The sequence below is a fragment of the Pyrgilauda ruficollis genome, unplaced genomic scaffold (genome assembly GCF_017590135.1).
Source record: "Pyrgilauda ruficollis isolate IOZ18807 unplaced genomic scaffold, ASM1759013v1 scaffold247, whole genome shotgun sequence".
NCBI classification, from domain to species: domain Eukaryota; kingdom Metazoa; phylum Chordata; class Aves; order Passeriformes; family Passeridae; genus Pyrgilauda; species Pyrgilauda ruficollis.
Genome location: NW_024523789.1, coordinates 706,902 through 723,812, shown reverse-complemented (window position 1 = coordinate 723,812; position 16,911 = coordinate 706,902). Strand labels below are relative to the sequence as shown.

General features: G+C 60.2%; 1 protein-coding gene across 1 annotated transcript in view; it reads left to right on the top strand.

Moving 5' to 3' along the window:
* ATP2B4 (ATPase plasma membrane Ca2+ transporting 4) overlaps positions 1 to 16,911 on the top strand; it is a 55,451-nt gene that overhangs the window by 11,469 nt on the left and 27,071 nt on the right. The window contains exons 2-3 of the mRNA XM_041470529.1: positions 10,140 to 10,617; positions 15,657 to 15,854. Coding sequence (XP_041326463.1) covers positions 10,422 to 10,617; positions 15,657 to 15,854 — 394 coding nt within the window. The 5' untranslated portion in view covers positions 10,140 to 10,421. The remainder of the gene's footprint in view (positions 1 to 10,139; positions 10,618 to 15,656; positions 15,855 to 16,911) is intronic.

Here is a 16,911-nt window from a genome sequence, read left to right as displayed (position 1 = left end):
CACGCTCTGTTTTCCCCCCCCCCCTTTTTTTTTTTTTTTTTTTTTTTTTTTTTTTTTTTTTTTTTTTGCGATCTCCACAACGCCACCACGGCACTTTAAATTTTTTAAATTTTTTTTTTTTCCCCCTTGCCGGGCGAGGGTCTGCATTTAAGATTTTGAGGATGGGGGTTCTTTTCTCCGGGATAAATATCGCCTTCCCCTGCTCGCCTGGCTCCCTTTAATTAGACTTCTTACTGCATGGAACAGTTCGCAGTTATATATGGAAAACAGCCCACACTTTCCCAGGAGCGGGGCATGTTGGGAAGGGAAACGGGAGCAGCCGGCGCGCTCTTCCCTGGGAGCCGCGTGTGTTTTTCCTATCGCTTTTCCCGACTTTATTTTTTTAACCCTTTGCAGCAGCGAAAAGCGCTCTCAGCCCTTTTTTTTTTAAATTTAATTTAATTTTTTTTTACCCTTCTCCCATCTCTTGTTGCCGGCTTGTCCCTTAGAAAATCCCCGCTGGGATTGGGTTTGGTTTTTTTTTTTTTTTTTTTGGATGGAAAAATATGGATTTAAGGCTGGAGGAGTGTGGGGAGAGGGATCCCAGCTAGCCGGGCTGGCAGGAGTTACGGGGTGGCCGGCAGGGATGTGATCCAGAGCGGGAATTCTCGGAGCTGGGAGCAGGGACACCCATCCCGGCTCACGTGGTGGCGGTGGCAGGAGGGGCATTGCTGTCCCCAGCCCTTCCCCGTGTCCCCAGGGCTGCTGCCACCCTCGGGAGCTGAGTGCTGGAGCGCCCTTCCCGCTCTGGAATTGTTGGGGTTCCCCTACAGCACATCTGCAATTCTTGGGGATCCCCTACTGGCACACCCCCAGCTTTAGGGGATCCCCCAAATTTCCCTGTGCTGTCCCACCGGCTCCGCCTCTCCTGCCTCAGTTTCCCCCGCTGTGCTCCAGAGGGGCATTTTTGGGAGGGATTGCTGCCGGTTTGGGTTTTTTTCCGCGGGATTCTTCAGGGAAGAGGAAGCGGCTCCGGCGGTGACAAGGTGAGCCACCAGGTGCCCCCCGCTGTCCCGGGGTGTCCTGGGCACCCCAAAACCCACGGGCTGCCCCTCTCCTCCTGCTGCCTGCCCGGAGCAGCAGATGCTTCCCCCGGCTGCTGCTGGAGGAAGTGACGGGCCCTATTTTCAGCCCCCAGGGATCTTCGGGGTAGGAATCCCCTGTCCCTGTGTAATCCTGCTAAAAATACCGTGCCTGTGTCCTCCTGTCCTGCCCGGGAGAGCCCGGTGGCTCTCCCGTCCCCTGAGCGTTGTTTTGCCTCTCAGACTGCCCCGTGCTCTGGGTTTGGTTTAATTTAAGCCAGGTTTACAGGCTGTGGGAAGGTGGGAGTGGGGATTGGTGGGATCTCTGCTCTTTGGGTGTGTGGGGAGGTGAGCTGGACACCAACTGCTCCCGGTGCTCCTGGGCTGACCCATCCCACAGGAGAGTGGAAATGGCAGGAGCATCCCTGCCCTGGGCTGGGATAACCAAGGCTCTGCCCCAGCTCCTACCAAAGGACTGTCCTGGGATCCAAAAATCCAAAATCCTGGTTGGGGCAGTGCCCGGGAGCGGCTCTGGGGCAGAGGGCTCGGGGCTCCTCCCTCCTGCCCTCGGCCCTGTGGCCTCTGCTCCGGCCTGGCCAGCTCAGACACTGTCCCCAGCCTTCCCCTGGCCTCTCCTGCTCCTCTGGGGCCTCCCAGGACAGCATCCAAGAGCTGGGGCTGCAGCATCTCCCTGCCAATGGGATCCCCATCCTGCCCGGATTCTCGGTGTCACCTCCCTGCTGGGCAGGTGTGACCTGGGAGGGTCCAGGTGGCTCTGACAGGGCTGGGATGTGGCCGCTACTCCGTGTCCATCCTGGAGTGCTGCCAGAGCAGCCCCAGGGCCTGGTTTGCTGCCTTGTTTTAATCCTGCAGTTCCGCTCCACAATTCCAAGCTGCCCAAATCCCAAAGCTCGGCTTTGGACTCGCTCTGGGCTGTGAATCAGAGCTAAGCCAAGCCCAGCGTGGGTCTGGAGGAGGGAGGAGAGGTGGAAATGGGGTGGGAGCTGCTGCTTGGACACCTCCCTGCAGCAGATCCACCTGGAGGGAAGGGAAGAGAGGAGAGAGGGGTCAGCCACTGTGTGCCAGCTGCTGCCACATCACCCGTGGTGGCTTCCCAGTGCTCCCAGGCTGGGAAGAGCCCATTTCCTCATGCCAGGTGGAATGGAGAAGTGGACAAAACCTCCTGCTGGCATCCAGGACAATCCTCCCAAGGGCTGTGCCACTGTCACCGCCAGGGACCAGGTGAATTTGGGGAGAGAGGGACAGATGCAGAGAAAAGAGCGAGGCAGCCCAGCTCCTCCCTACCTGATGGCTCCTGTGTAGAATCATGGAATTGCTGAGGTTGGAAAAGATCTTTAAGATTGTCAAGTCCAATCCTTGAGCCAGCAGTGCCAAATCCAGCACTACAGCATGTCCCTAAGCACCACATCTACATGTCCTTTAATGTCTTCTAGATGTTACACTCAGGTGTGACATCCATATTCTCTGATTTTGAAAGCCGTACTCTCTGATTTTGGTGATCAGACGGTCACAACCAAAACCATTTGGTGTTAAAAGTAGCAGGGCTGCTGGGGAGGTGGCAGAGGGGATGCTGTGCCCTTGCAGAGGGTGAGGCCTGCAGGTGTTTGCTGCTGCAGGAGGGGCTGGCTTTGCTCCCCATCCTCCTGCATTCCTGCACCGGCCGTGCTACCTTGTAAAGCACGAGAGAATAATGAGAGGAGCGGCGCTGATTTAGTGCAGGCGCCCGCCGGAGAAATACCAAGGCCTTAGATGGAAACATTCCCCCTGACAGCTCGCCTGGAGGCTCCCTGCTTTTCCTTTGCTTCCACCCCCATGGAATTCCTGGGCTGCTGCACCCTGAGGCTCGGGGAAGCCCCGGCTGGGGGCGAGGGCAGATTCCTGACCCCCGGCACCGCCAGCTGCGCCGGTGGCTTTGGCACGTGGATGTGACGCTTTTGGAGGCTTGGACAGCGCGAGCCAGGGCTGTCACAGCCCCTGGTGGCAGCAGGCTCAGAGCTTGGGGTCTGGGGGTTCAGAGCTGTGGGTTTGGGGGCTCAGGGGTGCGGATTTTGGGGCTCAGGGCAGCGGGATTTGGGAACTGCGTCGTGCATCGCAGCATCCATGCCAAGGCCGTGCCCAGCGTTCCGCCTCCAGCCTCTTCCCTGCCCTTTGCTGGAGTTAATTGCTGCCTTGGGCACGCCAAAACCCAGCAGTTTTCCAACGTCAATTAGCAGGAGGCAAAATAGGAGCAAAATGGGAGCCAGAGCAGCTGGAATGAGCGGGGTGGTGGCGGCCGCGTGAGTGCCCTGCAGGGTGGCGGCAGGGACATTCGTTTTGGGGAATGTCACCTCCTCCTGCTTTTCCTTCTGCTTTCCCTGTGACCTTGGCCCTGCTGCCATCCCTCCTCTTGGCCTGCTAGGAGGAAAGAGAGGAGGAGGAGGAGGGTGTGACACAGCCAGGGATGGGACAATGCTTCGGTGGCCTCCCCACCCTTGGTGTCACCTGCGTGGGGATGAGGGTCTGCGGCCAAGGGGGGTGACAGCCGGTTTGGGGACAGGCCCCAGCCTTGTGCCCTGCACGTGTCAGCCCCGTGGCTGCGCCGCTGGCACCGGGAATGGTGCGCCTGGCAGAGCCCTGTGGGAGGGAACACTACGGAGCTGTCACCGTGGGTGACGGTGACATCCCCGCTGACAGTGACACCGCGGGGCCAGCGGCTCGCTGCCGACGGCGTGTGGCACCCTGAGCCTGCGGTAGCCGGTGGCTTGTGGCGTGTCCCCTCCCTCGTCCCCAGCCCGATGTCGCGGACGGGGAGCTGCGGAGGAGCCGCTTGGGAGACGGGAATTGTCACTCGCGGGACAGGGGAATTGTCACTCGCGGGAGTCGGGAATTGTCACTCGCGGGAGACGGGAATTGTCACTCGCGGGAGTCGGGAATTGTCACTCGCGGGGACCCGCGGGGATGCGGGGCGAGGGGAGCCTGCCCTGCCCTGCCCTGCCCTGCCCGCGGGGCTGGCGAGGAGCAGCCTCAGGGGCCGGATCCCAACAGCGAATTCCCTGGGCTCCGCCACTGCTGCGTGTCTGCTTTGTCACTCGCTTTGTCACTCGGCTGGTGACTCAGTTTCCCTGGCACAGCGCTGCTGCTGCCGCGCTCCGTGAGGCCCCAGCGCTTCCTGGGCGTTTTCCTGCTCCTTTTCCAGGGCATTCCCCCCCACCGTTTATTCCCCCCACCTGCGGGCTCCTTCCCCCCCTGCCCCCCAGGAACGAGGGGGTCTGGCTGTCACCGGCGTGTCCCCCGTGCCGGGGTTTGGCTCTGGAGCGTCCCCAAGGTGTGGCGGGGGTGGCACTGTGGGGTGCGGGGGTCCCCTCCGGGCAGGGCAGTGTCGCTGTCCCCACCCCTGGCGGAGGAAGCGGATGCTGCGGCGGGAGGAGGGGACATCCCGCGGGTGCCACAGGTGGCTGTCCCCGGGTGCCACCGCTTCTGCTTTCGGCACCTGCAGCCCCCCGGGGCGAGGAGCGGGGCATGGGGACAGCGGCGTGACCGGGGGAAGGGGACAGATCCTCCTGAGCTGGCACAGGGTCCCCGAGTGTCCGGGGGTCTGTCGCAGCCTGGCCTTGTCGCCTTCGCCTCTCCGTGGCACCAGGATGGAGGTTCCGCCACCGTGACCTTCTGCCACCCTGCCCCTCCTCCCCGAGGGTGACAATCCCGGCTGGGATGTCCCCTGACCCTCCGAGCCAGCCCTGAGCATGAGGTTTGTCCCTGTGCGCCACCGCCGTGTCTCCTCCCCGCCGCAGGAGGTGACAGCCCCGCGGTGTCCCCTGCGGGTGGCCTCTCCCGGCGCCGGAGGGGTTAAGGAGGGAAGGCTTCCCTTGCCAGGGGTGTTGCTGGGAACAGGCAGGAGCAGGAGCGGGAGCCGCTGCCATCTGCACATTGCGATTTGGTGAGTGTGCAGGGGAGGGGCCCCCAGGGCCGCCGGGGCCCCCCCGCTGCCCGCGGGGCTCCGCGCCGGCTCCGGGGGGACCCCGGGGACACCGTAAGACCCCCCACGAGCCGCTGTCACCGCGGGCTGGGCGCCACCTGCTCCACGTGGCCGTGTCCTGGTGGAACAGGGACCCGGCTCAGCCCCGGTGTGGGGGTCGTGCCCCCCTCCCCCGTGGCCTCCCTGTCCCCAAGGCTGTCACCTGTTGGCATGGGGCAGGTGTGCCCAGGTCCCACATTCCCACTGGGAAGGGCTCTCCCCTGGCTCTGAGAGGCTGCAGGGGGGTCTGTCCCCTCCCCAGGTGCCCTCCCTGTCCCCAAGGCTGTCACCTGTTGGCATGGGGCAGGATGGCTGTGCCCAGGTCCCAGTGAAGAGCCTGTTCCCACATTCCCACTGGGAAGGGCTCTCCCCTGGCTCTGAGGGGCTGCAGGGGGGTTTGGTCCCTCCCCAGCCCCCCAGCCCAGTGATGGCAGCACCCCGTGGGTCTCTCCCGGTGATCCCTCCCTGGACTCAGCCATTCCAGAGGATTTTCACCTCCCTGTGCCCCCCCAGCGCCGCTCCTGGGTGGGCCCAGCTGCAGGGCAGTGCGTGGGGTCTGTGCTGGGCAGGGGGAGCAGAGCGGCCAGCAGGGCAGGGAAGGTGCTCCAAGGCCGTTTTTCTGCTTTAATTGGCTACTTTGGCTCCGTTTGTCCCTCTGGAGAACGGCTCTGTCCGTGCAGCCTCTCTCATCCCGCTGCCGATGCAGCTTTGGATTCCCAATGAGAAAAAAACTCAAACCCGAGCCAAGGAAGGGTAATTTTGGGGGAGTTGATTTTTAAAATTTTTTATTTATTTATTTTTTTCCCTTCCTCCCCACTTGGCAACATAAACAGCATCCCTGACAGCTTTACATTGAGTTTGCCATGGCAACCTCCGGCAGCCAAGTGTTCCCAACACCCCATTCCCAAACTGGGAGAGGAGATGGACCCTGGTGGGTGCTGCTGAAAGGGGCAGAATGTGGGGCTGGGATCCAGGTGCTTGGGGAAGGTGATCCCACCTTGATCCATCTGATCCGAGCTGGGATTTGTGGCTCTGGGCAGGGAATGTGGCGGCTGCTGATGCTTTTCCTCGGCCTGGTGGTGGGACATGTCCCAGCTGGGGCACGGATTTCATCAATGGAAGAACCTCCTGAGCTTGGGCAGGGATTGCTCCATCTCTGATCATCCGTGGGAGGATGGAGCAGTGCTCCTGTCCCGGATCTGATCCGATGTCCTGAGGCAGGAGGATCCCTGTCCTTACCCAGGGACCCAGCCACGGCTGCTGCTGGCATGTGCCAGGCTCCTGGTGCCATCAGCAGTGCCACCAGCACGGCAGCAGGGCCACCCACGGCGTGGCTGAAGTTGCCACTTGTGGCATCTCCAGCTGATTAATTTTTCCTCGTCGCTTTTCCCCGAGGTTGAATCCGGCAGGTGCTGGGGCTGGGGTGGGCACAGGCCACGCTGGGGCGGTGGCCCTGCCCGCGGGCACTGTCCCTGGCAGGACGGAGGTGCCATGCTGCCGTTTATTATTCCGGGCAGGTTCAGCTGCAGCACCGGCTCCGCCGCTCCCCGCCAGCTCCTCCTGCCTGGAGCCCGCACGCTCCTTCCTCCCCTCACACTGCTCTTCTTCCTCCCTTCACACTGCTCTTCTTCATCACCTCACACCCCTCTCCTTCTTCCCCTCACACCCCGCTCATTCCTCCCCTCACACCCTGCTCCTTCCTCCCCTCACACTACTCTTCTTCATCGCCTCACACCCCTCTCCTTCTTCACCTCACGCCCCGCTCATTCCTCCCCTCACACCCCTCTCCTTCCTCCCCTCACACCCCGCCAGGCTCCAGGGTGGGTTCCCAGCTCAGGGATGGCATCTGGGAGGTGACACAGCTGGTGTCAGCTCAGGTCCTCTCCCACCGGGGCTGTTTTCTTCCCTTGTTCCTCTCCAGGGCCCGGGGGCTCTGGGAATGGATTCCCAGAGTAAAGGACAGGGCCTGCTGGAGTCACTGGGGGCTCCTCAGAGCGATGGCTCTGACCCGGCTGGATCCTTCCCAGCCATCCCACACCTCGGTCCCAGGCTGGGACTGCAGGGTGGGACACAGGGATGGTGCTGGGTCCCTCCTTTTCCCTGAGAGCAGAATGAATTCCAGGCTGGAATCTCACAGTGGGACATAGGGATGGTGATGGGTCCCTCTTTTCCCCCAAGAGCAGAATGAATTCCAGGCTGGAATCTCACAGTGGGACATAGGGATGGTGCTGATCGCTGCCCCCTGAGCTCTGTCAGGGGTAATTAAGGGCTAGGCCATTACAGTATTAATTAACTGTCTCCCTCTTAACCTCTGAGCGCTCCTCAGACAGCGCCGTTGCTATGAAAGAGGAGGAAATGAGCGTGGTGGGGTGGGGGAATTAGCGTTTTTTCTCTTAATCAGCAGGAGCCTGCTTAATTGGGCCTGCCACCTCCTGCTTCCCGCTGCTGGGAGCTGCTGCCTTGCAGGGATGGATGAGCTCAGCTCCACCAGGAGCCGTGGGATAACGGGGCTGGGGATGGGCAGGGATCCCTGCTGGATGAGGCAGCAGCAACGCTCTGGCCTGAGGAGCTTGGGTGTCCCAGGAGCTGCAGTGTCCCCATCCCTGTGTCCTTCCATCCCTGTGTTCTTACATCCCTGTGTCCCATCCCTGTGTTCTTACATCCCTGTGTCCCCATCCCCATGTCCCCATCCCTGTGTCCTTCCATCCCTGTGTCCCATTCCAGTGTCCCATCCCTGTGTCCCATCCCTGTGTTCTTACATCCCTGTGTCCCCATCCCCATGTCCCCATCCCTGTGTCCTTCCATCCCTGTGTCCCATTCCAGTGCCCCATTCCAGTGTCCCATCCCTGTGTCTCATCCCTGTGTTCTTACATCCCTGTGTCCCCATCCCTGTATCCCCATCCCTGTGTCCCTATTCCTGTGTCCCATCCCTGTGTCCTTCCATACCTGTGTCCCCATCCCTGTGTCCCATCCCTGTGTCTTTCCATCCCAGTGTCCCCATCCCTGTGTCCCATCCCAGTGTCCCCATCCCTATGTCCCATCCCAGTGTCCCCATCCCTGTGTCCCCCCATCCTGCCCCGCTCCCCTCCTCCCTGCAGCTGGGGCACAGGTCCCTCCCGAGGTGGGGACATTCTGGCGGTGTCACTGCTGTCCCCGAGGTGCAGTTGGTGCCTGTGGTGCCCTGATAGTGCCGGGAGCTGCCCTCGGGGTGCTGCTGGTGGGATAAGGAGGGCCAGGCAGGGAGGGTTTGCTTCTCTGGGGTTGTGCTGCCCCAGAGATTGAAAAGTCCCTGGGGCTGGGGCTGGAATCGGGGTAGTTTGGGATGGGGCAGTTTGGGAAAGTCCTGGGGCTGGAATTGGGCAGTTTGGGATCTGAGGCTGGAATCAGGGCAGTTTGGGATGGGGCAGTTTGGGATGGGACAGTTTGGGGCAGTCCTGGGGCTGGAATTGGGGCAGTTTGGGATTGGGCAGTTTTCGATGGGGCAGTTTGGGATAGTCCTGGGGCTGGAATCGGCGCAGTTTGGGATAGCTCTGAGGCTGGAATCAGGGCAGTTTGGGACAGCCCTGAGGCTGGAATCGGGGCAGTTTGGGGTGGGGCAGTTTGGGACAGCCCTGAGGCTGGAATTGGGCAGTTTGAGATGGGGCAGTTTGGGACAACCCTGGGGCTGGAACTGGGGCTGTTCATGACAGCCCTGTGCTGATTTGGTGCCTTTCTGTGGGCTTGGTGAGGGCTGGTGCCTCCCGTGTGTGCTGGGATCAGCCGTGGACATTGTCCCTCCTCCCTCCTGTCCTCCCCTGTCCCTCCCCAGCCTGCTCTGCCACCCCTGGGCCCCAGGATGCCGCCAGAGTGGCCATTCCCTTGTTGATCTTTATTTATTTTGCCCTCAGAAAGATTTTATTTTCTCTCCATGAGAGCCTCCCCTCACAGCCTTTTTGCCTCTGGAGTGCCGGGAGCTTCCCTGGAGCTTGGGAACACAGCTAACCCTGGCTGACAAAAAGCCCTTTTTCCCTCTGGCCTGTGCTGTTCCCTCCATGTCCCTATTTGTCCCTAGAACTCTGAGATGCCAGCAGGGAATCCCAGCCCCCAAATCCCTGAGGAATGGGGGAGCTGTGGGATGCTCGTGGTCCTTGCCTGGCTTGGTTGAAGTGTTTTTGGGGTTCCCCTGTCCTCGCTGGGGGGTTGTGACCTGGGTGGCAGCTCTTAGGGACACTGAGAGCCACTCGCTGCCCTCAGGGAGCCACCTTGGAACAGGTCATGACGGAAAAGCCTCGATTTCCGACAAACTCCCAGGTTTTGCTGGCTTCTCTGCCACTTCCCTCTTCTTTTTCGTGGTTCCTGTGGCATCTCCCAGCTGATGTTGAGCTGTGGGGTGCTGCAGCCCCTTTCCCATGGATATTGGGAGACTGGGATACTGGGACATTGGGATATTGGGATATCAGGATTTTGGAAATTTGGTATGTTGGAATATTGGGATATTGGGGTTTTGGGTTACTGGGATATTTGGATATTGGGATATTGGGATATCAGGATTTTGGGAATTTGGGATGTTGGGACATAGGGATTTTGGGATATTTAGATATTGGGACATTAGGATATTTGGATATTGGGATATCAAGGTATTGGGATATTGGGACATTGGCATATTTTGATATTGAGATATCAGTGTGTTGGGATGTCAGGATATTGGGATATTGGGATCGTTCCCTACCTTCCAGCAGGGCGGGGAGCAATGCTCCAGCCCCCATGTCCTGCCCAGGGGAGGAAGCAGCTGTTTCCCACTGCTGAGGGGTATTTTTAACCCAAAATCAACGGGAGGGTTTGTCTGGGCTGAAAGTGAAGAACCACCTGGGCTCCTTTCCTGCCCGGCCCCGCAGCTGCCGTTTTTCCCTGCTCCACACTCCGAGCTCAACTTCTCGCCCAGGAATTTCTGCCCAAACCAAATTCTCCCTAAAAATCCCCACCTTGGGGTAGCACCACTCCCCTCTCCCACCCCATGGCGCACCTCACTCCTTCCCAAGCCCTCCTGACGCCGATATTTTTGTTTCCCACGGTTGTTTTCGCAGCTCCAGTTGCTGTGGTATCCAGTCAGTCCTCCTCCTCCTCCTCCTCCTCCTCCTCCCGCTGCAGGAGCTGCACGCCGGGCGTTGCTAAGGTCGCCTCCGCGGTAACATGCACATCCTGTTTACACCTTCATCCCGACAACTTGGGCTCGGATAGAGCCTCCCGTTCCCCCCGGGAAGCCCCCAGGGAAGGGGCCACACGGAGCATCCCCCCCCGGAGCTGCCGGAGCCGCGAGCGAGGCCGCCCCAGGAGCGCCGCGCCGGTGGCACCGTCACTGTGACAAGATGACGAACAACGTGGCCGACCACCACCCCGGGAACTCAGTGGCCGAGGGCAACCATGAGGGGGACTTTGGGTGCTCCTTGGTGGAGCTCAGGAACCTCATGGAGCTGAGGAGCGCCGAGGCCGTGGCCCGGATCAACGACTCCTATGGCGGCGTCCAGAACGTCTGCAAGAGGTTGAAGACGTCGCCGGTCGAAGGTGAGTGGCCCTGCCGTGGGCTGGGGTTGTCACCTCTGGGGTTGTCAGCTTCAGGATGGAGCCATGTGAAGGTGACACCTGAGGGTGGCGGCTCCCAAGGTCTGGGGCTGTCACCTCTAGGATGGAGCCGTGTGAAGGTGACACCTGAGGGTGGCGGCTCCCAAGGTCTGGGGCTGTCACCTCTAGGATGGAGCCGTGTGAAGGTGACACCTGAGGGTGGCGGCTCCCAAGGTCTGGGGCTGTCACCTCTAGGATGGAGCCGTGTGAAGGTGACACCTGAGGGTGGCGGCTCCCAAGGTCTGGGGCTGTCACCTCTAGGATGGAGCCGTGTGAAGGTGACACCTGAGGGGGGTGGCTCCCAAGGTCTGGGGTTGTCACCTCTAGGATGGAGCCATGTGAAGGTGACACCTGAGGGTGGTGGCTCCCATGGTCTGGGGTCGTCACCTCTAGGATGGAGCCATGTGAAGGTGACACCTGAGGGTGGTGGCTCCCAAGGTTTGGGGTTGTCGCCTCCAGGATGGAGCCATGTGAAGGTGACATCCAAGGGTGATGGCTCCCATGGTCTGGGGTTGTCACCTCCAGGATGGAGGCATGTGAAGGTGACACCTGAGGGTGGTGGCTCCCATGGTCTGGGGTTGTCACCTCCAGGATGGAGCCACGTGAAGGTGACATCCAAGGGTGATGGCTCCCATGGTCTGGGGTTGTCACCTCTGGGGTTGTCATCTTTGAGATGGAGCTGTGTGAAGGTGACACCTGACAGTGATGGCTCCCAAGGTCTGGGGCTGTCACCTCTGGGGCTGTCATCTTTGAGATGGAGCTGTGTGAAGGTGACACCTGAGGGTGGTGGCTCCAGTGGCCATCCCGTGGTCTGGGGTTGTCACCCCTGGGATTGTCAGCGATGTGGGATGGGGTGAGGAGCTCCTCCCCACAGCGCAGGTGCTGCTCCAGCCGTTCCCTGTTTAATCATTTACGGAGTTACTGGGAGGGAGGGGAGGTGTAAAGGTTGGAGGGTGCTGGTGAGGTGGCCGGGTGGCACCTGCAGCTGTTGGTGACACTTGAGGCAAGGGACAGGGACATTGCATCCCCAAAAGGGGTGGGGGATGCACCCAGGGATGTGGAGATGGGCCCAGGTCCCTCCTGGTCTGAGGATGCTCCAAGGAAATCCTGGGCAGCACAGCTGGAGTGGTGGCAGTGACGCCTGGGGTCACCTCTGGGAGGGCCTCAGGGTGTCACCTCTGCCCTCACGGGCTGGGCTGGCTTTTGGGGCTGGTGGCACTGGGGGTGCCTTGGCACAGCAGTGGAGCCTTCCCTGGCATTGAGGGGGTGCAGGGGGCAGAGAGCCCCTGATTCCAGTTTTGAGGGGTTTCCTGGAGCTGTGGGATGGGCACTTGGCCCTAAAGCTGTGGCATGGGGACACAGCCCTAAAGCTGTGGGATGGGGACTCGATCCTAAAGCTGTGGGATGGGGACTCGATCCTAAAGCTGTGGGATGGGGACTCAGCCCTGGAGCTATGGGATGGGGACTTGGCTGTGACAATCTGTGGCATGGGGACACAGCCCTAAAGCTGTGGCATGGGGACTCGATCCTAAAGCTGTGGGATGGGGACTCAGCCCCGGGGCTGTGGGGTGGGGACATGGCTGTGACAATCTGTGGGATATTTTTAGTGTTGCAAGGGGGGGATTTGCAGCTTTCCAGCTGCGAGTGGGACCGGGAAGGAGAGACAATATCGGGATGTCGTTAGAGCAGGGGGGGAGCTCCCGGTGGAAATACAAAGCCCAGGTCACAAAACAATGTGCTCAGCGCTGCCAAAGTGGGGTCACGCTGCTGTGGGGCGGGAGGAGAGGCGGGAGGAGAACCCAAAAGGCTCTTTTAGGGCAGGTGAAGCGTTCAGTCCCACCCCGATGCCCCTGGCACGTCCCTCCCGTGGAGCTGAGCTGCCCCAAATCCCAGAGAGCAAAGAAAGGTTCTCTGCTCCAGATCCTCGGGGATTTTTTGGAAGAGCAAATTCCCGAGGGAACCTGTGGCACCTCTGTCTGACCCCGCTGAGCGGGGAGCACATCCCAGCTCTGTGTCCCTGCTCCCAGGTGTTTGTCCCCATGCCCATTCTCACTGTCCCTCTGCTGATCACCCCGCTGGGGTGGCACAGGCCTTGTCCTCCTGTGTGTCACCAGGAGGGCCAGCCCGGGGTGTCCTGCCAGCACCCCTGTCCCCTGTAGGATCCGTGCCCTGGAGTGCTCTGATCCCACCGGGATCCGTGTGGCTCCTGAGCCTCGGTGCCACCCTGTGCTGCAGGACTGGCTGTCCCCTCTCCAGCCTGGCGCTGTCCTCATGGCAAACGCTGGCCACGGTCCCCCAGAGCCGCCTTGGGTGGCCCTTGGGGTCCCCACCCCCGGCGTCACTTTGGGGTCTGCTGGTTCTGGCAGCTCCAGCTGTGCCCCAGGAGGTGCCAGCAGACCCCAAACCCTCGGGGCAGCTCCCAAAGTGGCTTTGGGGTGGCGTGGGGTGTCCCACAGCCGTGAGCGGGCGGTGGCTCCGCTGAGTCACGGTGTCCCCTGGGTGCCAGCACAGCCTCCCTGACTCAGCTGCCGCCCCCAGCCCCATTCCTGCGGGGGGGCTCCTCGTGCCACCCCACAGCCACTGTCCCCAGGCAGATCTGGCACTGGTGACAGCTCCCTGCTGTCACTTGTGGCCTCCACCCAGCGTTTCTGCCCCATTTTCCGTGCTGATCCCGACCCCAGAGTCTGCGGTGTCCCCAGGGCTGCTGCTCTTTGTCACCTTCTAATCGGCCCCCCAGACCCTGCAGTGGCATTTGGGTGGCACGGGCTCTTTGTCACCCTCCCTGTGCCAGCACAGAGCCATCGAACCCCCCCCCAATTCCCCGGGGAGGGTGGGGGACAGCGCTGGGATCATTCCCAGGGGTGGGATCTGCTTTGGGATCCCTGGCTGTGGGACCGTCCTGTGTCCCCATGTGTCCCCATGTGTGTCCCCACGTGTGTCCCCGCAGCTCTGTGGCCATGAGCCGCATTTTCCACTCTCTGGTGGGGAATGAGGCCGGGACATCCCAGGATCCTGCTCAGCCTCCTCGTCACGGCTGGGTGGGGACACCGAGGCTGCTCTGCCAGCTGCCAGCTGTCCCCTCCCTGCAGCTGGGCTGGGTGGGATCGATCCTGCAGCTTCCTCCTGCTGCAGGGACACGGGGCTGGCAGGGGGTGTCCCCAAAGTGACACTGGGCTGGCAGGGAGGTGTCCCCAGAGTGACATAGGGCTAGCATGGGGTGTCCCCAAAGTGACATGGGGCTGGCAGGGGGTGTCCCCAAAGTGACATGGGGCTGGCAGAGGGGTGTCCCCAAAGTGACACGGGGCTGGCAGGGGGGTGTCCCCAAAGTGACATGGGGCGAGCACGGAGGTGTCCCCAGGGTGACACAGGGCTAGCATGGGGTGTCCCCAAAGTGACACGGGGCTGGCAGAGGGTGTCCCCAAAGTGACACGGGGCTGGCAGAGGGTGTCCCCAGAGTGACAGGGGGCTGGCAGGGAGGTGTCCCCCCAGAGTGACACGGGGCTGGCAGAGGGTGTCCCCAGAGTGACACGGGGCTGGCAGGGAGGTGTCCCCTGGAATGACTCGGAGCTGTCCCCTGAGTGCAGGGCCGGGGTCCCCTGTCACTGCCAGGCTGCTCCAGGCACCACCGGGATGTGCCCAGGGCCATTCCCGGAGCATCCCGGGACCTGGCAGTGGCCCTGGGGACATCTTAAGGTGGAGAAGGGTGGCAGGGGGGGGTCCCTTAAGGTGGTGCTGGGGACACGGCTGTGTCACACTGCCACTGTCACCATCGCTGCCTGGCAGGCTCTGAAGGGGCTCAGGCTCCCTTTTTTCCCCCATTATTTCCCTATTTCCCCCATCCTCAGTCCCAGCTCCGTGTCCTGCTGTGTCCCACCCTTTTCCTGCACTCCAGCCCAAATCCCAGCTGGGATCTGCCCCATTCCCAAACCCCAGCTGGGATCTGCCCCATTCCCAAACCCCAGCTCAGATCTGCCCCCTTCCCAAACCCCAGCTGGGATCTGCCCCATTCCCAAACCCCAGCTGGGATCTGCCCCATCCCCAACCCCCAGCTGGGATCTGCCCCATTCCCAAACCCCAGCTGGGATCTGCCCCATTCCCAAACCCCAGCTGGGATCTGCCCCATTCCCAAATCCCAGCTGGGATCTGCCCCATTCCCAAACCCCAGCTGGGATCTGCCCCCTTCCCAAATCCCAGCTGAGATCCAGTGTCCCCAGGGCTGGGAGAGGCTCCCGCAGCTCCAGGGGCTGCCAGGGACAGGGCTCAGGTGGCCACAGGTGCCAGAATTGCCCAGATTTGCCCGGATTTGCCCAGATTTGCCTGGATTTGCCCAGATTTATGGCTCATTTGATGTAAACAAGGCTGCTGGTGCCAGCTGGCAGCACCTGGGCACTCGCCAGGCTGCAGCCTGGTGTCCCCTGCCCGGGGGTGACAGTGGCACTCTCCAGGCTGCAGCCTGATACATTATTTCTTTCTTTGTTTATATTCTGGTTTATGTAGGTATTTATTTGCTTATATTTTGGTTTATTTGTATTTTGATTTGTTTATATTTTATATATTTCTATTTTATCTTTTAATGCATTATTTATTTAATTAATTCATTAATTTGTTGATACTTTATTTGTTTATATTTTACTTATTTGTTTCTTTATACTTTCTTTATTTTTATTTTATATCTTATTTAATTATATTTTAGTTGTTTATACTTTATGTATTTTATATAATTTATGTGTATATACTTCATTTATTTATAGTTCAATTTTATTTATTTTATTTATCTGTTTATACCTCATTTATTTATATTTCATTTATTTCTTTTATTGATGCCTCTATACTTTATTTATTTACATTTTATTTATTTACTCCTTGTCTCCCCGCTGCCAGCACCTCACATTCTCTAGGGCAAGCAGAGAGCTGCTCCTGGATGAATTCCACAGGGACAAGAGTGGGATTTACCCTCATCCCTGCTTTCCCCACCCCTCCAGGCCTGTCTGGGAACCCCACGGACCTGGAGAAGCGGCGCCAGGTCTTCGGCCAGAACTTCATCCCCCCCAAGAAGGCCAAGACGTTCCTGCAGCTGGTGTGGGAGGCGCTGCAGGACGTGACGCTGATCATCCTGGAGATCGCAGCCATCATCTCCCTGGGGCTCTCCTTCTACCACCCCCCGGGAGGGGACAACGAGCGTGAGTCCCCGGCCTGGCCGCTCCGCTCTGCCGCCTTCCCTGGGGAGCAGGGCTCTGGGATCTGCCCCCTTCCCCGGGGAGCAGGGCTTTGGGATGAGGACTCTGGGATCTTCCCTGTGGGGACATCCTGGGTTCTGCTCTATTCCCTGTTGGGGCACTCTGGGGTCTGCCCCGTTCCCTGCAGGAGCAGGGGCTTGGGATGGAGACTCATGGGATCTGCCCTGTTCCCTGTGGGGATATCCTGGGATCTGCCCTGTTCCCTGTGGGATATCCTGGGATCTGCCCCGTTCCCTGTGGGGATATCCTGGGATCAGCCCCGTTCCCTGTAGGGGCAGGGGTTAGGGATGGGGACTGGTGGGATCTGCCCCTTCCCTGTGGGGATATCCTGGGATCTGTTCTATTCCCTGTGGGAGCAGGGTTTGGGATGAGGGTGTTGGGTGGTGGCATCTCCCCATCCTTGGGGTCCTTGGGAGAGGACCAATTATCCAATGGGGAATTCTCTCCAGGGCAGTGTACGGGGTTATCCAAGCAGGAATTCCCTGCTCCAGGCAGTGTGTGGGGTTATCCCATGGGAACTCTCTCCAGGGCAGTGTGCGGGGTTATCCAAGCAGGAATTCCCTGCTCCAGGCAGTGTGTGGGGTTATCCCATGGGAATTCTCTCGTGTGGGGTTATCCCATGGGAGCTCTCCCGTGTGGGGTTATCCCATGGGAATTCTCCCGTGCGGGGTTATCCCATGGGAATTCTCCCGTGTTGGGTTATCCCATGGGAATTCTCTCGTGGGGGTTATCCCATGGGAGCTCTCTGGTGCGGGGTTATCCCATGGGAATTCTCTCGTGGGGGTTATCCCATGGGAGCTCTCCCGTGTGGGGTTATCCCATGGGAGCTCTCTCGTGTGGAGTTATCCCATGGGAATTCTCCCGTGGGGGTTATCCCATGGGAGCCTCTCCCGTGCGGGGTTATCCCATGGGAATTCTCTCGTGCGGGGTTATCCCATGGGAGCTCTCCCGTGCGGGGTTATCCCATGGGAATTCTCCCGTGCGGGGTTATCCCATGGGA